Here is a 21,702-nt window from a genome sequence, read left to right as displayed (position 1 = left end):
CATTCTGATAACCTAATGACGCATCTTATTCATACGAAGGCGAACACAACAATCGTATAATATTATCCAGTCAGCTTTTCAAGCTAACAGGGGATAAAAAGACAATTTTAAAAAGAAGTCAACAGGGAAAATATATTCTTCATTGGTTTTGAACTTGAAGGTTGATCTCTCCCTTTTATTTTTTAAGAAAAGAAAAATCCCAAACCTTTAGGAAAACTTTGCCTGCTCTGTCTGCTCCAATGGCTCGCCTTCCATTCCCCTCAGGGTATGAATTTTCTGACATCTTCTGTGCTTCCCACAAGAAAAACCAAATCAAGGCAGAGCCATCGTCCCGAAGTGCAAAGCAAACTTTCGTTATTAGTTGTGCTGGCAAAAATTGTGGAAAGTGTAAGCTACATAAATTCCAAGAAAAAGACTGAAATATATCTCTGCAAAGCAGAACTTCCCTGTAACAAGATTTGTAAAGTTTCCTTTTTTTTTTTCCTGGCTATCCTGACACAAGCTGAACTTACTTGCACGATGTTCCAAAGCAGACAGAGACACACACGCGCGCACACGTACACAAATACACAAAGAAGACGTGCCTGAAAACTGTGAGAGAGGGGTGTTCTGAAACCAGACCATGTGCGGTGTCCTTGCCCAGATGCATCTGACTTCAGGCTGGGGAACATTAAACAAACAGAAAAACAAGAGCCGGCAATGCGCGTGCAGGGCGGGATGACAGAGGCAGCGAGCAAATATTGGGATTGTATTTCACCTATTGCCATGGTTACCAAAACAGGGTGGATACTGGCAGAAAGAGAAAGAAATAAAACCAGGAAGACAATGAGTCCTAGGAGAATGTCTGAACGTGTGTACGAGGAGCTGGTGAGGGTGGAGGGAGAGAGCCAAGAGAAGAGATTCAACGGAAGAGGGCATTTCAATACCCCTTTGTGTTGTGGGATCAGGGAGCTCAGTCACCACTCCACAGCAACACAATACAGACCTCCAAAAGCCCAAGCAAGACCCACACAGCCCCAAAGAAAAGAGCGATGAGGCACGGGAACTTTAGTTTTGCTCGGTGACAGGCAAAATCAAAAGAGTTTGTACCAGGTGCCAAGAGATAAAATACTCAGTGTGTATCCACACTCTAGGTGATGAAAAAGAATAGCTTAGTGGTCGCATGTCAGGACTCTCAAGTCTTAGGAAGAATTATAGAGAATTGGACCCATTCCCTCAGGCAATCTGATAGTTAGCTTCAATCCCCACTTGACTTAAAGGGAAAAGCTGATCGACTCTCTTTTGCCCAGGTACCAAACCTCTGCAGAAAATGCTTCAGGAAACAGCCCCCTCTTTAAGAAGTTCACTATCACAGTAACCACCAGATGGCTTTCTCTGTCAATTCCTGGCTAGCACATGGAGAGAGAATTGCTATAAACTTGCGAACTCGGAATCTGGGTTCCAACTCCCCTTCTCCCGCTAATTAGCTATGTGACCTTAGACAAGTTATTAACTTCAGACTTGTGTTTCTGAAAGGAAAGGATTTTGCTAAAATAATCCCTGGGTTCCTTTCCTGCTTTGGAATTTGGTGATTCATGGGCAATTCATAATCTCTCAAATTCTCATTTTCAAAACAAATATAATCAAATGTATAATCCCCTGTATTTGGGGTGCTGATCAGCACATAGAATGTAAATTCCCAGGGAATTTACTCTGTTCTGTAGAAATCTAAATAAATGGTTTGCTAGCTCTTATCAATGATCTCATCATTTACATTTTGCAAAAAAGTGGTATGATATATTCCTAAATTAAACTTTCTACAGTTTAACTGGGCAAAGTGGCAAAGGCATACGAAAGATTATACTTGCAGCCAACAGAAAGGAGCTGGGGCTTCTATTAGCTCTTAGAGAAGTGTTGTTGCTTTTAGTTCTTTAATAACAACAGCTAAGCTCAAATCCAGCATTTGTCTTGGCCAGACAGAGATACGGACCAGCCTTCTCGCCAGGGTTTAGTTGACAAGGACCAGAGACTCTAATAGGCATAAGCTGGTAGGTGGTTGGGCCTGCACTATTAATTGAAGCCTCATCTTACTTTATACCCCTGAGTTTTATTTTTATAAAAACCTGTTTTTATTGAGAATAAGTTACCACGGGAACACCAGGGACAGTGTGATATAGTAGAAAGAGGGCTTGGGCTCAGCGCCTGGTTATGCCACTGGATGATGCTGGAAAAGCCACTTAACCTCTCTGTGTCTACAAAATGGGGAGAGTTAATATTTCCCTGTTGCCCTCACAGGGTTGCCATGAGGCTCCGACGAGACAATGCATATGGAAGCACTTTTCAATTTGGAAAGTGCTCTACTTAGATGAACGCAGAGGACGATCATTTCCATTTCTGGCAAAACATTATGGTTTAGAGACAGGACCAAGGACTCAAGGCCTCAGTTCACCATATTTTATCAGCTTGTATGTTCTTCTTCATAAATTACCCAACCTCTCAGTTTATTCATTTGTAAAATGAGGTTAAGAATAGTACCTCCCTCATTGGATTGTTACCAGGATTAAATGAGATAATATATTGCAAGATGCATAACATAGTTTCTGCCACATACACAAGTGTTTAATTAATGTTAACAGTTACTATTTTCTACCATGGTGTTTTAAGAAGGCAAAGTGCCTTTAAAATGAGATCCATCACGTACACTAGTGAGAGAGTAGATTTCTATTGTTGTCATCATGGAATCTTACGTAATTCCTGTTCATCTGCATATTGGACCGTGGTTTTTCACAGCTGCGAAGGAAGAAGATTCTGAAAAAAGTGGTCATCTCAGTTCAGTCCATCATCATGTTTTGATCACTGGCTACAGGGACACATGGCTGCTGGCATGACTCAAAAGTTAATGAGAGCTTCTTTCAAGTCAACAGCATTTCCTGCCTTGCCACAAAGCTTCTGAGAAGCAGACAGCTTATTCATTCACCACGTTTTTATTCCTGGACATTTAGGAAGTGAAGCTGGGGATGATTAAAGCAAACAGGCAAATCGAAGAACTGCATTTCTCAAGAGTGCCAAAGAGATGTTACCTGGAGACTGTCTTTTCATGTGTATAAACTTTCCAGGCAACTCCATATGGAGCCAGGGTTCTCTGTGATTTATCTGTTGGACAGTGGGTGGCCAAGGGGCACCGTAGGCAAACAGTGATCTGGCTCGATAATTAGGGAGGGGAAAGGCAAACACAAACACACCCAGGTTGACATTCAAAACAAAGTGCAGATTTAACCACGGATTGCTCACTCTGCTACCCCAGTCCTCATCTGCCAATCTGCCAGGAGGAAACTATGAGCCAAGAAAAGAAGCACTGGTAGTAATTTATCAGTACAGCTGATGCAAAAAGCACAATTCTGGGTAGAAGCATAAAGGCCTGAGTTGGGGGCCCAGCTTTGTGTTTAAATGATGGCTTGATCTCCCTAAGTCTTTACCAGGCTTTGGCATCCTCACTTGTGAAATGAGCAATCTGGGCAAGGTCTTCACTAAGTACAGTCAAGCATTGCTTAAGGACGGGGATCCGTTCCGATAAATGCCTCATTAGGTGATTTCGTCTTCAAACATCATAGAGTGTACTTACACAAACCTAGACGGTGTAGCCTACTACATACCTGGGCCATATGGTACTAATCTTATGGGACCATCATTGACCAAAACCTGGTTATTCAGCGCATGACTGTACATCCCCTCCATCTGTAAAAGGCCTTGACTTTTCAATCATTTTGGTTTCTTTCTTTCATTCATTAATGCATATATTCACGTATCCATTCAATAAACTGCAAACCTAGCCATGGATGAAGTATGGACAGTCGATGACCAAAATACAACACAACCAGTCTATCAAAATGGAAGAAACACCATTTAGTACTGATCGCCACCAATTCCTAGGAGGGCATTGATATTCCAAGTTCTGTTCTCCAAGGAACAGACATATCGCTTTCCTCTCAAGGAAAAAATATGATGGATATTGTTTCTAGATATTTTTCAGAGAAATCAAATGTAGTCAGTTACTCTTTACAAGCTGATTACTCAGCTTACATTTATCTACTTTAATCCTCTCCTTCTCAGCCCCACCCTTGCCTCCCACCCACTCCAGCTCATCCCCATTTCCATGGCTAGAGTGTAGTTCCTTCTCTTAATTTTAATTCAATTGAACTCAGTTAAATTCAGTTCTCATTCAGGGGACCTTTTTCAGTACACGGAGCTTGCACAAGGCAAGGATTATCTTCAAGGAGCTTCCACTTAATCAAGTTGGGGAGGCACACATGTAAAAGAAGAAATGTCAAGATAAAAATATGTTTGGATAAACAGATAGTGAAACTGGAACAGTCAGTGAGGCCACAAAGCTCTGGTTAAACCAAGGGGGAAATTCCATACTGTCAACCACTCCACATCTTTTCCAGGTTATCTGGAAGTCTAAACTATTCTTGCCATCCTTGTCTCCCATTTGTATGTGAATATAGATTAATCTAAAAAGAATGTGATGTAACCTGCTGGTTACTGACATAGAGAAGAGGTATGATATTTTTATATAGAGGATCAATGTTGTGATGAAAAAGCTTTGTCATTGCAGTGTGAGACTTAGTCTTTGGTAAGTGATATGCCCTTGGGCCATTGTTTATTTTTTGGTGAGGAAGATTGGCCCTGAGCTAATATCTGCTGCCAATCTTCCTCTTTTTGCTTGAGGAAAGTTGTCACTGAGGTAACATCTGTGCCAGTCTTCCTCCACTTTGTATGTGGGATGCCGCCACAGCATGGCTTGATGAGCAGGGTGTAGGTCTGAGCCCAGGAACTGAACCCACGAACTCCAGGCCACCAAAGCAGAGCGCATGAACTTAACCACTACGCCACCAGGCCAGCCCCTTTGGGCCAGTCTTTTAACCTCTTGGAGCCTCAGGCGCCTCATAAAATGAGGACGACAGCCCTGTCATGGGATTATTCTGAGGACAAAATCAGGTTGCAGCTGTACATACCTTCTCCCTACTATCAAGACTCCTAGGCTTCACTAACCCTGTCCAAACTTAAGGTGAAATCTGAGCAGGGTGGCCAGAACCCTCTCCAAAGAGTTGTTTATGTCATCCTTCATTTTAGTCAGTTTCAATATGGTAGTAATCACCTCATCATTAATGAGACACAAGACAGATGTATGGACAAGTTTCCCCCACCCTATTTAGCTTCCAACACTATTATTGGTTTCTTTAAAAAAAAGAGAAAGAAAAAGGAAAACTTCTTTCAAAGCTAAACGGAGTTGGTCTAATTCTCACAAACAGAAATGAATGCAGATCTGCATAACACTGAGGCCACCGTATCCACAGCACTACAGAACCGCTCACACCCAGAAGAGGCGGAAGCGTGCCCCAGTCTAGAGTGCACTTCCCCTACCCATCTGTCTCCTTCTTCCTCCCCTTTTTCATTTTCCTCTGCTCATCTCCCTCCTTTCCTCCCTTTCCCTACTTTGAAAGTTAAAAATGTCTACCAGGTATCCAGCAAATTTCCTTTCTGGCAGCCCCCATTTTCATGGAAGACACCCACCGATCCCAGGAATTCGAGAGAAAGAGCCTGTTGTTTTGGGTGATTAAAAAGATGCAAGGCTCATACGGCTTTGAGTCTGCTCTCACCCCCAAAACAAAATCCGACATGCACGCATCCACTCGTGTAATTGTGAAGCCATGTTTGTTGGCTTAATTCTTCAGAAAAAGAATCCATAAAACTAAATTATAATTTGCCAGAATTATGATAAAACCCACTTGGACAGATGCAGCCACAGTCCATTGAAGTGTACTACTTGATACTAGGGCACACTAAATCCAAAGAACACAGGGGCTTCTTGATTTAGGCTGTCCCAGATGAACGCAGTATAAGGCTTACTGGGGACACCTAGCTCTCTCCCTCCCACGATAGAAATGATTTGGGCAAGGAAAATGGATGTATTCCACTGAGCAATCACTAGTGAGACGGCTTCCAATATAGTCGTACATTTCAAGCAATCCTGTCTTAAGCTTTTGTCCACCTCCAGGACCTCTGAGTTTCACCAGAGATTCAGGACGATGACTTTTGTCAGTGGCCAATAGGGAGGATGAAATGGACACTCTGATATCACTGTCCCCAGGAGAATAGGTCTGCAGTGTTGTGGTGGGGGTGACACCTCCCTGCAGCTCTCTGGTTTCTCATGTGCTCTGAGAACACACCCCACAGAGTGCATTCATCACAATAGCCCATGTGTGACCTTTGGAAAAGTCCTTGAAAACAGTGAAACAAGAGTCTTAGTTGAAATCTGGAATCCATTCCAGTCTTACACAGGAAGAAAATTAGGCATAGAACAACAAAGCCCATAGTTCAGAGAAACCTGGGGAGGCTCTGGCTGACATTAAAATCATGCAAGATTTTTTTTTCTTCACTACTTTGTATTTCATAAAAGCTTTTCATCTCAGCAGCCCAAAGCTGCTAGAAAATACTATATGGTTATTAGATGGCCATAACTGGTTTCTCCAGTGAATAAAGCAAGTAGAATAAGATTAGAGATGCTGAGTAATATATTAAAAGTCACTTACTTAACAGTTTTCCAAGCTACTAAGTAAATGCTATTCTTCCAAAATATAAGGACGCCAATACTTCCATTTTTCCCTTTGAATTAATGTGTTGGCAATAAGAGGGCTAGAGGTGGACGCTTGGGGCTGAAAGAATGGCTGTGCTCCGTTAGCCCCAACTCCACAGTACAGTTCATTAACCCAGACATCACGGATCTGGAAATATTCATTCACTTAGAACATGAATCAGCAGGATAGTGTGCTTGCTCCGTAAACTTAACTCGACAAACATTTGTGGGGTTAAGGGTATTTTATAAGCACAAACCAATCCTCTTTTGTCTCCAGCTGATACTATTCACGACGAATTTGCCATAGTATATGTTTTTATTTCACACACATAAATAATTATAAACCTGTACTCCCTTTAGAAGCATTTTCTTTCTTTGCCAGAAAGAAATGGGGTAGGACACTTCTGAGACAAGTGGTGGCATAAAATCCAGTGAAAATCAACTGGCAGGGAAATTTGGTTTGGAATCGTGTTTTAGAATCCATCTAAAGTTTGTCTGGGAGGTCTCTCAAAAGAGATACAGACCCTGAACCAAACAAGATGATTCAGAAATAATCCAGCTGAGGGAGTAGCATCTGATGCTCAGACCCAGAACACATTCAGACACATGAATAGCTTAATTTTGTTTTTTTCTTAAGTACCTTCACAGTTCATTTCTTATTTTCCTTAAAAAAAAAAAAAAAGTAAATGGCATTACTCTGGTCTCCAAAACAGATGCCAGTTTGAACTTTATTCTGCCAGCACGTATTTGGTTTGGCTCTGCAGGGCTTGAGTTGAAAAAATATTTGCCAATTCCAAAAAGATTTAACGAGCTTTGCTGAAGATGTCAGTGCCATTTGGCATGTCACAGGGACTGTGGAACAGCAAAGAGCACTCTCTTGACCACAGATTTTATTTGCCCAAGGTAGCCAACACTGGGAGTTCAGTCGCTTCCTTGGGTCAAGAAGCTGCAAGTCAAATGAGTGAAATTTCCAAGAGAAAATGACCAAAGCAGGCGTCAAAAAAAACTTGCTGCCATTGAAAACGAAGTCACTGGGTTTTGATGACTAATTTTCAGAACTGTGGATAACGTTCTCATACCAGCCATCAGACACGGTCCCTAACACTATCAGTCAGGAAACCAAATAAATCTCCAACTTCTAGCAACAGCTATCCTTATCCAATGTCAGATACCAAAAACTTTGCTGCGGTGTATTTTACTGTCATCCGATGCCACGCTAAGTGTAGTGTCAGAATTTAACTATACAAAAACCGAATGACCTACTTCAAGTAACGCCACTAAATATAACCAGCAAATTTACTTTATATTGCAAAGACAGACATGCATTGCTTTTATTAATATTTAGTAGAATATAAATGCATGAATCTGTCACTACGATTGGAGAGACTGATCTTACTGCACATAAATCTGATACGTTAAAATTCACTGGAGGTTGTCACCTGAAATCGTGAATTTCAGTAAGAGCTCCAGTGACTTTGCAAGAAAACAAGCCTCTGATCCTTACCAATCAACCTCGCATCTGACAACTATAACAAAAAATGAAAAATATTTCTGTGATAGTGTGTGCTTAAAAATCATGTCTGTTTTAATGGATATGGGGACAAAAAGAGTACCAGTGAAGCTATGACCACCTTGAATAAGAAAAACTCTGCATTTTTTTGTTATTTTCCTATTCTGAGCAAATATACACATACTTGAGTGTCTCCCACCTCAAATCTTATGAGTCTCCCCAAACTTTTAAACGTCCCTTTTACTAAGGCCACATCTGATCCAATGCTTGTTACACAATCATCCGACGCCATGCTTCAGTAAAAAACATCCTCAAAGAGAGAGCCAAGCTCGCCACTGCCTTTCCACAGAAAGACCTATTCACCAAAACAAAGACGGAGCTGTCTACCTGACTTAACTGAAATTTGGAAGTCAGAGTCGAAATCAAAAGTCACAAAATAACAAAGGGAGGATTCTGACTGTTATTTACCATTTTGGCTTCTGAATGCATTGGCTGGACTTGGGCAGCAGCGCAGGGGTTGCTGAGGTTTGGACCTTGCATTCCCAGGAGGTTGGAGTTCACTGACATTTGTCTCTCCATCTAAGAGAAAGGAAAGCAAGAGAATCAGAAGTCTGAAAAAGGCAGTCTAGGTCACAGACAAAGCTTCATTTCTCTTTCAAATGGTTTGTTTAGAACTTCTCTGAATAACTCTGGAGAAAGTCTGTGGTTTGGGGAAGGGTGAGCAACGCACTCCTGCGCCTAGAACTCAAGCACAGCAAAGTGTCATCCAAAGGAGCGATTTCTATAGAAGATGCCCAGTGCCAAAGAGAACTCTGTAATCATGGCAGATCATTTCCAAGCAAAAGCATGGACTATTTCCACTTTTACAAACACGCCAACGACCAGGGATCACGCTTATATTTGTAACTGTTATGGTTATCTCACGCTTTTTTTTTTCTCCCTAAATTTTATACAGAAACATGAATCATTTGAGCAATAAGAAAAAACAAAATTAATTTAAAAAGTAATGCTCTCAAATACGGTGGGGCTTCCTGTCACTCTAACTCGTAAACACAATCAAAATGATCCAGCAGAGGTATTTGAGCAGCTGCCCCTGGCACAACTCTTCCCTGTTAACCCAGTCAGGACTCTACATGGCAGTTTTTGGCCTCAACACAGTGCTAGGCCTTGGGGTAGAGGAAGAAAGCAGCTGAGGGTATTGTATGACACATGGTCAACGGCTCCCACATTGTCCTGCACGCCTGCCATCCAGTCTAGAATCAATATCTTTCAAATACCTGCATTGACTTCTGGCATTTTTGTCTCCAGGGTGTCTCTGTTAAAAAATAAATACAACACAATCTCTATTTGAGTCAGGGAAGGGTGCGTCTGATGGATATTTTCTGTTTAGTAGAAAATCAGCGCTTTTCAAAGATCTAACATAAAGCAAGCACACAATACTAAAATCTCACAGAAAATAATCAGACTTTTCTGAGGGGGAAATATAGATTCTTCAATGCAAAAGCTTTTCCATTTGGCAAAGGATGGAAATGAAAACGAAAACAATGGTCGGAAAATTTAGGAAACCAGGTTCTGTTCAAAGTTAGTCCAGAAAATACAGGGTCCTTATCACTGGGGCTCTTCAAAGAGTGGAGGACGGAAACCTCACAGACAAGAGTTGAGAGTGAGAATTGAAATCAATGACCCTTGCAGGTCCCTTCCATTGTTGAGAGTCTATCACAGCCATCTCTGCTTCGTCCACGTCAGGCGCGGGGGTATGATTATGACCTTAACGTGTGGGTTAGCAGAGGTGCTCGCCAAAATCCTCCTGATGGATGACTGGTGGACACTCCCCATCACAGCAAAGCACCCTCAGCCTTATCTTGGCCTGGATTCCTTTATCAGTTATCTAGCAGTGAACAGATGTGTGAAACTGTTTCAAAGGAGCTATTTAATGGAGAATTTTCGATATGTTCTAGAGCACTCCAAAAAAACCTTCTGAGGCCTTATTGATTCAGTAAAATAAACTGTTCACCCCGTATACCCCCTGAATCTCCAGGGAGCCGAAGTACTCTGTTTTTTAAATTATTTTTTTAACTGCAGTAAAACATATATAACATAAAATTTACTATTTTAAGTGTTTTTAGTTCAGCGCCATTAAGCGCATTCATGTCCTCTAGTTGTTCAGTCATGAAGATTGCTCTAAAAAATGCTTATTACTTATAGCTCCCTTGCAGAGGCTGGGGCATAGGAGAGTTGGAATAGCGTTTGACACTTTATTCCAATTGGCGACCTTCTCCTAAAAGGACATCAAGTCCAAATGAGCTTTCGCTTTCAGTTTTCCGAAGGAGGATCATTCAGAAGTACAAATGATTGTGTGGGGTTTTCCAAGCTACTAGCCATCACGTGCTACAAAGAAAGGAGAGTAGGCTGCTCGTGGCCTCTGGATCCGGAGTCGGCCATGCTTCCCACTTTTCGGGAAAGTTACAGCCTATGACTATTTCTATCCCGTGACTCACAAATTAAACAGAATAGTGAAAACAGGATGATTTCTCTATCTAAAAAAGTTGCATTTTTCCAGTCTAAATGATTACAAGGGGTCAGCAACAGCCTCTTCAAAACAGCTATTTGGTGCTTTGTACTCATAAGGCTCTGCGGCATGCGCGTGGCTCTGATGAGTTGACTAGAATTAAGAGGTCAGAAGATGGGAGAGGCTTTGCTGAATATTATGCAATAGTTAGCACTGGAGGTAAAATGTCCAGGAAAGGAGTTCACCTTTTCTCGAGCTGCCTCTTTTCCCTTGAAACAAATTAGAAAACGGGAGCTAAAATGTCTGCAGTTCACTGGGCTTTTGTGATTATAAATGAGTGTTCACATTCCCAAAGTATTTGAGCTTTTGACTTTCAAGATAGGAAATCAGAACCCAGTGAACTCCTCGAAGGCAATGCCTGCCTCGTTCTTCACTGTATCCCCAGCATCTCACACAGCACTTGGCCCATAGCAGGTGTTCAGCAAAAGTTTGTGAAATGAATGAATGAATTAATGAACAAACACATCATTTCTTCTCAGACCTAGGGCTTTCTGAAATATGTGGCTTGACAGCACGTACTACAATTCAGTTAAGAATCTTACCTTCACCTACAGACATGGGCTTATCTTTTATGCCAAGGGAATCATGGTTTCCTAGGGCAGGAACTTTGAAATGCCAAAGTTATAGTGCAGGAGCTGGTGACTTGCTAAAAAGGAAGAAAATGCCCAGATTTCTAGGGCCTAGAACTCTTAGGATATGCTTTTTAGAGATCTTATATTAACTTTCATTAGTTACAGTAGTGTCACTCGGGACCATGATTTCTCAACCTTGGCACTATTGACAATTCGGGTTAAATAATTCTTTATTGTGGGGGCTGTCCTATGCATTGTAGAATGTTTACTGGCATTCCTGGCCTCTACCTGCTAGATGCCAGTAGCACCCCGCGCCTCCCCCCACCCCCCCCCGCCCCTGCCACCGTTGTGACAACCAACAGTGTTTCCAGATATGGCCAGACATCCCCTGGGTGATAAAATTTCCCCAGTTGAGAATCACTGCTCTAGACTGACACTATTGTCATGGCAGCGTACACATCACTGACACAGCTGAGGGAACTCCTGTAGGGGTGGCATCCTTGACTTCATCTACACTGCCACTTGACCATGCACCTGATCCCTTGCTTCTATTCTGAAGCAGAAACAGGAGGTCAAGTTGTATAATGAAGTGATGTGGTGGAAATAGGTGCCAGGCACCTTTTTCTGGGCCCTTTCATTTCAAGTGTCCCATCTTTGCCCCTGGGAATAGTGCACAATTTAATCAAATGGGAAAAAAAGTCACCGAAGCGGTGTGTTTCTGGTCAATGCATAGGATTTCTGAAAGGGAACTAATTTTGGACAAGAAGAATTTAGAGGCTACTTGAAGACAGCCCATGGTGGAAGTCTTCATGCAATTAGTTGGGGTGAGTAAAACCTGGGACAATGGCATTGATGGTGCTGTTTTCCTTCATCTAAAGGTGTCTTAGGTGAACAATGCAGGTAAAGTCAACCAGCTCATCTGTCCTCTGGCCCAACCAAGCAAAGACTGTTTCTAGCCTGAACTACCCGATACTTACAGTGCGCAGGTCCATTTCTCTACACTAGGGCCACCAAGCCCTTCTCCATCCCCCTAACTCCACTGAGATAAACAAGAAAATTGCTCATCCTCGGATAATCTAAACCACTCAGCGTGAGTTGAGATGTGGGTTCTACGCATAACTCTTCACTCCTAAGCTGTGTGACATTAGACAACTCCTTTCACTTTCCTAATTCTTCAGGCTTCATCTGTAAAATGAGTGTATCAATAATCACCGCTACCAAATTCCCACAGGACTGCCATGAGAACAAAACAAACTAACAAAAATGAAATAATAACAAAATGTAGACAATTCCTTAAAATGCTCTACAAGGCATCGTTGATATTATTGTGGGAGGGTTTTAACTGAATTGTTCTATCGCCTCTAGAGCTTTTGAGAACTCTTGTGGCCCAATGAATAATAACGCTATTCATGTTCATGAAGTACAGGGAGGGAATCCCGTGGAAGGAGAGCAAGGCGTGCTCTGGAATAGTCTGTATTCAGAGAGGGGCAGTTTAGTGCCATGATTATGAGTGTAGACTCAGAAGTCAAACTCCCTGGACTCCATCACCTAACTAGCTCTGTGACCTTAGCCAAGTTACTCGGCCTCTCGGGCCTCAGTTTCCTCATCTGTACAATGGGGATAATAACAGTGCATACCTCATAGGTTTGTTGTGAGAGTGAAAGGAAAGAATGTATGTACGATATAGTGGTTGAGCGAGTGGGTTCTGGAGCCAGAACTCCTGGGCTCAAAACTCAGCTGTTGTGCTCCTCAGCCAAGCAAGTTACTTGACTTACTTTCCTCATTCAAAAAATGGAGATAGTAACAGTACCTACTTCAGAGGATTGTCCCACGTGTTGATGAAGTGCATAGAGAGCAACGAGCACATGGTAAGCACTCAGTAAACACTGCTAGCAAGAGTAATAGAACCTGATGTTCGCAAATACGTGTCAGCAGCTATTATGTACCATTGTTATTATTGTTATATTATAGTTATTACTCTGAGTCCTGGCTAGACCACTCACTGGCAATTTAAGGACACTCTGTATACAGCCCAGGCTATAGACTTTGGAGTAGCCATAAAACACTGTGTTCCTGAATGAATTCCATTCCCTAGATGTGGCAAGCTCACTTGTCACCCACAGGAAGATGGGACCAGGCCTCACTAGGGAAGCACTGAAGGACGGGAAAGCCAGCAAGATGCCTATTGATGAACAACCGGGCACTCTCAGCCAACTGGCACACAGCTCAACTCTCTGTCCAGAAGAAGCCACTTTCTTTCCAGTCAGCTCAGATCTCAGCTTTTCCTTTACTCTTTGAAAAGGGCAAGGCTTGGCGGAAGCGAGAAGCACTTACTGGCATCAGGACGGCGGAAGACCCCGGCATGGTAGGGTTGGGCAGGGTCCCAGGCATGGAGGCTGGCATGGGCTGTCTCTGTCTGTTGTGGAGATGTAGCAGAGAAGATAGAGAGCCTGGGACAGGCCTGGGAACAAAGAAAAAAGCAAACATTATTCCTGATGCCTCGGGCCGGGGATTCACTGCCTGTCTCTCTGTGCCCAGGACCAGCGGGTACAACACCATTACACGAGCAGCAGATCAGATCCTCTGATGGGAGCCATGTAATTGAGGATATTAGGGAAATAATAACAAATAAAACACAAGCCTGGCTTCCTTTGCTGCTTCCTAGTTAATACATCAAATTCCACTTCATTTCCTGACCTCTGTTATCTAACTGATGGTCAATAGACAGCCAGCTGGTAAATCTCCTACAACCCCTGCATCTTTAGGAAAGGGATTTGGACTTGAAATCCTGTGCTTCCTTGGACGTCTCTGCCCTCTGGAGGACCTGAGAGCCTGAGATCTGCGTACATGTGTTTTATGCACACTCTCCCACACCTCTGCCTGGCAGCCTCCTGGCTTTGCTCTGGCTATACTTTCACTATCTGGATTTGCAGAACCAACTTCATTCATGACTTCCCCATAGAAATCGGTTTTAACTTTTTCATAGTTCTTCACTGTGAGTGGAAAAAAACCAAAGACAGCACACAAACCGAAGCAGCCGCACTGAGGTTCCCGGCCCGGCCGCCGGCCTTTCTCGGGCAAGTCCAGGGCCCAGCCCCCAGTCACCAATCCTTCATTTTATAATAACTCGAGGTGTTAGGCTGTTTGACAGAAAGTGACTTTGGCCTGACCTGCAGGACTTGGGAAAGCATTCCTCAGGGGAGTACATAGTTTGAGCTTTTGCTTCAAATTGCCAGAAAAATTTTTTAAGGGCCTTAAATTGATTTAATGAGCCAGGGAAAGTGGGGCCAGGGAATGTGGGGTTGAGGGAAAAAGGAATTATTTGTGTTTATTAAAAATGGCAAATAAGTGACCTCCTTGGCAAAATTCTCAATCTGCTGATGCTTTGGCTCTGGGGAGCCGTATAAACGTCAAGCCGTTAAAATTAAAGACTTCACAACAAACAAATAAAACGAAACAAATAAACAAACACCCCTCAGGACCTCTGAGTCTTCTCCGCTAAAGCATCTTATCCTGAACGCCACGATAGAAACTAGTGCTTCCAGAATTAATGCATTTTCTAAAAAAAAGATTCCCTCCTGCTATGTGCTGGGTTGTGGCTGCGGACAGAGACCTTCTGTGGAGCTGACGCCTTCCTGTGCATCAGGGAAGGACGGCCACGCCCAGAGCCCAAGCCGAGGAGCGCCAGCAGCCTCTCCTTTGGAGCCCATCTGCCTCCCATGGGTGACTCATGGAGAAGAGGGAGACTGAGACGGGGAAAAGAAGGCCAACAAGCTCTGCCTTCACACTGCTGTTAGAATTCCAAAGAAGATTAAGTTTTCCACTCTTTTTGCCTGACAGCTCCTTTGGAAACACAGCTAGCCATCACAGTCACACATCACAGAAGGATTAGTCATAAATTAGTCAATATTTATATGTTTAGGAAGTTGTATGCAGGAAAATACAAAAGAAGATAAAACCTTTACACAGAGTTTATGAGTAGTCACATAGATGGACTAATGTAAGTAGCTTGTAAAAATGAAATGAGCGCTTTCAGAAAGGCAAATGAAGTACCATGGATCTTTCTTGATATGTGCCCTGGGGACCTCTGGAGTATGGATTAATAACAAGGATTAGTGGGGCCTTTGAAGGTCCTTCAGCTTTTACAGTTCTAGGAAAGTGCTGGTTTCAACTGCTCCCAAATTCTATCGTAGGTTGTAACTTCACTGGGTCTTAAAGTCTTATTCAGAGGTAGGAGACAGATAGGTATAGAATGCGGCCCAGTCAACAGACAATGTTTCTTTTATATTCTCCAGTCTTAATATTTTGTTTGAGACATTTACTGAAAAGAAAATAGTTACATATCAAGGTATATCATGTTTAATAATGATCAGTTCCTCTAAGTACAAAATTAATAATCTGAACTCCCAAGTTTCATAATGAGAAAGATTCAGTGAGAGCATCTACTCTTTCATCTATCTATTTATCTCTCTCTATATCTATCTATTTCATCTATATATCTATGTATTTATCTATCCATCCAGATAGATAGATGCACATACATACATCTATACATATATGCCTACATACAGATATATACATTTATACGTATATACATACATATAGCCTTCCTCCATATGTCTGTTTCCCTAGTCACTAGCGGGAATGCTTTAAGCATGGACAGTCAGGGATAAGCAAAAACTGTTACAGCAAAGACAACTAAAAACATTTTATTATGTTGATTTGCAACATCATCCTCATAAACAAAGGGCAACATAATATCATCATTTATATTTTGCTTCCAACATGACATATGAATAACACTCTTGGTTATCAGTTTTTATTGATGGGTTCTTTTTAAAAAAGAAATCAATTTAACAACTTAATGGTGGTGTGAATGGAGATGCAAAAGTAATTAAATTGAAAACAAGTTTTCATTCTTCCCTGAACGATGGAAAACTCCCAGTTGTATAGAATAACTGGGGAATGGTAAGTTTCATTTAATTCAACGTTCTTATTAGGTCAGTTATTTCCACACCATGCATAGATCTACTCGATTTTAAAACATCAAGTATTCCCTTATTAATTAAGAAGATCCTTCAGGGCACTGGGTTCCCTTGGGATTACAATAATAATTACCCAATGATGCCAATAAGACCAATTAGCAAGGTATACTTGGAGAGGAAAATGGTTATTTGAGAACCTTGTATGTTTAGACTCTGAATAATTTAGAATTATTGTTTTACACAGATTCTAAGTAATTTCCCCAACCCTATCTACAAAACTGATGGAGTTTTCTAGGCTTCTGGCTTGTGCTTTTAAAACCATAAAAACTGAAAGAAAAAAACATCTGTGCCTACCCATCACTGGGTATACAAAGGACTAGACTGAGATAATTATGTAGCTTGACCCAAACAACAACCATTTGTCCAGAATACTTAGATTATTGAAGCAAGAGAGGTATCGGAATAATTGCATTAATTGTCTAATTCCCTTTGTGTATATAGAAATAATTATTATTTAATACATTGCACTTGCATAAAACTTATTATATTGCACTGTACATGGTTTCATTATTTCAAAGTATTTTCATGTTCATGTCACTTGAAACAATACAATGTGGTAGGTAGGACATTACTCCCATTTTACTCAGGAGTATGCTGAATTCAGAAATATTTAAATTTGCCTGAGGTCATTTGAGACATGAAAAGAAGCAAGACTTATACCCAACTTGCAACATAGGACTTCCCCCATCACACCTTGATGGCTCCTATAACTAAGTTATTATTGATTTTTTATACTAAAATAAATTCACGGTCCATTTCCTTTGATATTCACACTGCTCCCTGGACTTTCCATGAAGTAGTAAAATTCTGCAATACTGCTAACATGAGAAGCCACTCATCCATGTGAAATTATATTTTCTTCCTTAAAAAAAAACACAAAACACAACTTCCCAAACAACACATCAGTTAGACTCTGAAAATAAGATGGCAAATTGCAGTAAAGCTGTGAAAACAAAGACCCAACAGTCTTTCTCCAGTGCAGGCTTGTTGCCATGAGCTAATAATTCCAGACTTTGAGCAAGCCGAGCCTCCTTTTTAATAACCATATGCCTCTAGGTAAAGTATTTCTACTAAAAATTATTGAGGCATGGAACAAGGTAAGATGTGTGAGCTCATGTTGGATTGTTCAATTACTAAACTGAGTCCCGTAGCATTAAGAGTTTTCCAACCTGACAGATTATTCCTCTTTATACAGTTGTATAAACATACTGCTTACAGCTGAAATCTATGTAAGCTTTTCTTTCAATTAAAATGTCAAGGATGACAGACTGTGTTTTCACTATCCTTAACAGAATGATAGGTACCACAGCAGGCGATTTCATGTCCTCATTTCTCCCTGCAAAGAATGTTTTCCAGTCTAGGGGTGTCTGAAAAGCAAGGGCTGTGTCTGCTGGTCTTCTCTGCCCTCGAAAAAGCCCAACTACCTTTAAGGAACTAAAAACCAGTGCTTTGGTTTGGAGGGTCTCAGGAGGATCCCCGCAGACTGCTGTCCTTTTCCAGGTCTTCAAAAGATCCATGGCACCCCGAGATGCCTCTTAAACTCAGGACAGACAGACAGATCTGCCAGGTATGTGGTCAGGAAAAGGGAAGAAGCAAATGACAAAAAAAATTAGGTTAGAGAATTAGAAGATCCACGTCAGCTTTGAAATCAGACCATCAAAATCTAAGAAATCTTGAGCAGGTAAAAAATAACAACAAAAGGACTTGGTGTGTGTGTTTGTGGGGAGGGAGAGTGGTTGAATAAAAAAGCTTCAAAGGAAAAAATATGGAAAGAAGAGCTAGAAGGGAGAAGGGATCCAGAAACCGTTGCTATTAGAGTTTCTGACTTTGGGGAAGCAACTTTCTTAACTTTTGGGCTTTCCATTTTGTCATGTGTCTAGTGAACGGATCAGATTATAGACCATCTTGAAATCCCTTGAAACTCTAAAATTCAGATTCTAGGACTTGGAATGAAAATGAGATGCTCTTAAGCTAGGGAGACCGTATGCTCCATTATGACAGGATGCTCTTCACTGTTCATTCATGTGTCCACAGCACTTAACCCAGAGCCTGGCACACAGTAGGTGGTCAGTGTCTATAGGTAATGAAATTGAGCAGTTCAGCACTTCTTAATGTCAAGACTACATTTGAAACATGAATAAACTCCAAATAGAAAGTGTTCCTAAAAAGTGAGAGAAGATGCTAAAAAAGAATTTGATACATTCCATGGGGCCCACACGTCTTTGTCATTTGAACATAACAGAATTCCACACACAGACTAGAGAAAGCATATTGCCCACTATCTTTGTATGTGCTTATGAAAAGAAATGTGCGCTTCCTTTGGATCTTGTTAAAGGAAGCTTTGTGGCCTAAACTGGGAAATTAGTTTTTATCCGGGGTGTGAAACTGAAGAGCTAAAGAGGGTAATATAATCTCTTAAATCTTAAGAGAAGGCAACTTGTAATGAGAAATGCTTATTTACTCATTTTTCTCCTAATTTGGAATTTAAAAATTCCTGTTTTTGTCAAGAAAGCAAATTGTTAGGATAATCAAGTAGAATGTGAAATGGAAAGATTATATAGTTAAGTTCTTCCGTAGGTAATAATTGCATTGTAAAACAGGGTAGTGAAGAACATGGGCTCAGAAGATAGTCTGCTCAGGTTGAAATCCCAGCTCTGCCACTTAATAGCTCTGTGACGTTGGGCAAATTACTTGGCCTTTCTGTGTCTCAGTTTCCTCAACTGTAAAATGAAGATGATAGAGATAGTTACCTTATGGACTGAATAAGTTACTACATAGTAAATATATTGAATATGCTCAACAAAATTAGTTGTTGTTTTTGTTATATTATTATTATTCTGAAACACTGATCAAACAACAGATTAATCACCATACTTCAATCAAGAACCTATGGCTTAAGGCTGGGATCTTAAAGAATACCAATCCTTAGCTTTAATTAAAAAACTTCACTCTAACAAACATTAAAATGCCCAAAACCCCTTGCATATATAAGATATTTCCTTAAAAACCATCAATTTTAGATTCCAAACCCTTCTATGGAGGCAAACGGACTCCTCTCACCCACAATTTTACAGAATTTCAAAATGACTTCACATTATTTCTCAGAAAGGACTCTGGAAAATATTTCCTCAAAATGGAACCAAACTAGTTCCCCAGAGATCAGTCCTCAGGATCCAGTTTTTCCTGAAAACAATGACAAAAATCCAACAGAAGCAATAATCGGGAAAACAAGACAGCTATGTGGCCCGTATTTCTAAAGACAGCACATTCTCCGTGTCTTTTTTTGAATGAGTTCACGCTCAGCACCACCTCTCCATCAAGCCCCTCAAGTTGGAGGGCAAACACAACATTTCCCCTTTTAACAAATGAGGAATTTGAGACAAAGAAGCAGAAATATTTACCATGAGAAAAGGCACCAAAATATCAGCAGAATTCAGTTAGAATACGTATTTTCCATTTCAAAGCTTTCTTAGGCTCAAGGGAAGACCCCTGCTAAGGACCTGGAGTCTCCTTGCAAGAATTGTTCCCCACGTTTGGTGACACAGACATGCCAGTGTCCAGGAAGAGAATTCTTAGTGTCTATACCTTATCCTCTGTCTTGTGCCTAGCTGCCACGTGGTCCTAAAAAGCTATAAAACAGCCAGAGCTCCAGGTCATCAAGAGATGAGTGAGCCCATCTCCCTGTGATAGAATTCGACATGGCTCCAAGGTCTGGCTCCAAGGTCTGGCACCACGGCCTCCGCAGCTCCCAGCCCTGGCTCCACACCCGCACGATGGTGACTTTCTTCCAGCTTCCTGGAAGTGCCATTTTTCCTTCCTGCCACAGAGCCCTGAACGTAACTCATCCTCACCACCTTCTCTGGACAACCACACCAGGTCAGGGCCTTTTTCGGACTGTACTTTCCCTAGTAACATTTATCATCATTTATCCAATCAATCAATCAATCACCAAAAATCAATTAAGCACCTAATATGTATCAGGCTCTGTGTACTTTCAGCGCAGAAAACTGGTTTGGCAAGTGAGGTCATTTGCTTAATAACCCATTTACAAATTTCCAATTGGTGACAATATAATGATCAGCAAAATAGATGTGTTTCATGGTGTCTTGGAGTTCACCATCTCAGCTTCTTGGTTATAATTCTGCATTGATTTTCAGTGAATTTTTAATATGTCTCTGCTCCCAACTAGCCAATGAATGTCACAAGTCAGAGATTCTGTCTGCTTTGTTTATCGATGCAGATACTTCTGAAACTGAAGAAAGTACACGATACCTAGTAAGAATACATATTTCTCGAATTAACGAAAACATAGAGATCAAGGGTCTCTTTGACTAGCAAAGGACACAGCAAGAAGAGTGTTCAGTAAATTATCTTTGCTAACTAATGAGAAGAACTTGATTGATTTCCAAGTCATAAGTGAAACTCCAATTTACATTAACAGCCTAATACAACCCATTTCTGTTCTTGAAAAGCATAAATGGTTACTCCCAAGGTAATCTGTACTTTTGATCAGTGCCCCTTAGATTAAACTCAAACTTTCAGATGAGTTCTAAGCCCATTTGTTTTTGCATCAATTAAATTAATTTCCATTTGAGATTATATTTTAGGTATTTCATAAGAAAAGGCCAAGAATAATTCAGAAACGCTCATCTGTCTCCAATCTATATAATGTTTTAAAAATTGGATGCCTGCCCTGCAATAAGGCTCCACTTTACAATGCTCAGAGCTCTGGGCTCAGAGGTACCACTTATACCCACACCATGGTCAACTAAACATCCCATTTCCCATTATCGAAACTGACAGGAACACTTTGGGAATCATTATCACCAGGGGTGTTGGAAATTAAATTTACCTTGCAAGATAAATTTGGGCTCCTTTTTTCAAATCAATTTTGTACTACTGATGCCGTTATTTTAAAGATGTAGTATCTAATGTCTTGGAAATGTAACTTCTTTTTCTTTAAATGAAAGCCTGTCTGCGAGAGAGCCAATAGCAGCAATAAAACGAAATACAGCTGACAGAGCTGCGTCCTGCTGGAGGCTTTGCTGGGTTTAGAGCATATATGCTGCATCTACTTGGGCAGAGGAGATATCCACTGCTTTTGAGTGTTTTAAACAGAGAGAGCAGTAATAGGAGGGAAGATGCAAATTTACAGCCATTCTGTTAAGACTATTAAATCAACCTTTTTTTTTTCATCTTTAATGACTGATTTCTGCACCATTAATCTGAATTAGTCATGCAGTCAGCCTGATTCCTTCAAGTTAATCAAAAACATAGTTGGATTGGTTTCTGATGTACTATTGTTGAAAAAAATCCATTTTCAGAATCTGATATTTTTTCCTTGTAAAGAGCTAAAGGTTCTTCATAAAGACCCTTTATAAAAGACTCTA

At 41.1% G+C, this 21,702-nt stretch overlaps 1 protein-coding gene across 27 annotated transcripts in view; it reads right to left on the bottom strand.

The window, feature by feature from the left end:
• CREB5 (cAMP responsive element binding protein 5) overlaps nt 1-21,702 on the bottom strand; it is a 397,793-nt gene that overhangs the window by 85,132 nt on the left and 290,959 nt on the right. For all 27 annotated transcript variants that reach the window (XM_070264732.1, XM_070264748.1, XM_070264740.1 and 24 more), the window contains 2 exons: nt 13,602-13,728; nt 8,595-8,705 (listed from right to left, as the gene is read on the bottom strand). In XM_070264732.1, the coding sequence (XP_070120833.1) occupies nt 8,595-8,705; nt 13,602-13,728 (238 nt within the window). The remainder of the gene's footprint in view (nt 1-8,594; nt 8,706-13,601; nt 13,729-21,702) is intronic.

Source organism: Equus caballus, chromosome 4, assembly GCF_041296265.1.
Source record: "Equus caballus isolate H_3958 breed thoroughbred chromosome 4, TB-T2T, whole genome shotgun sequence".
Taxonomy (NCBI): domain Eukaryota; kingdom Metazoa; phylum Chordata; class Mammalia; order Perissodactyla; family Equidae; genus Equus; species Equus caballus.
This window is presented reverse-complemented; position numbering and strand designations above follow the sequence as displayed.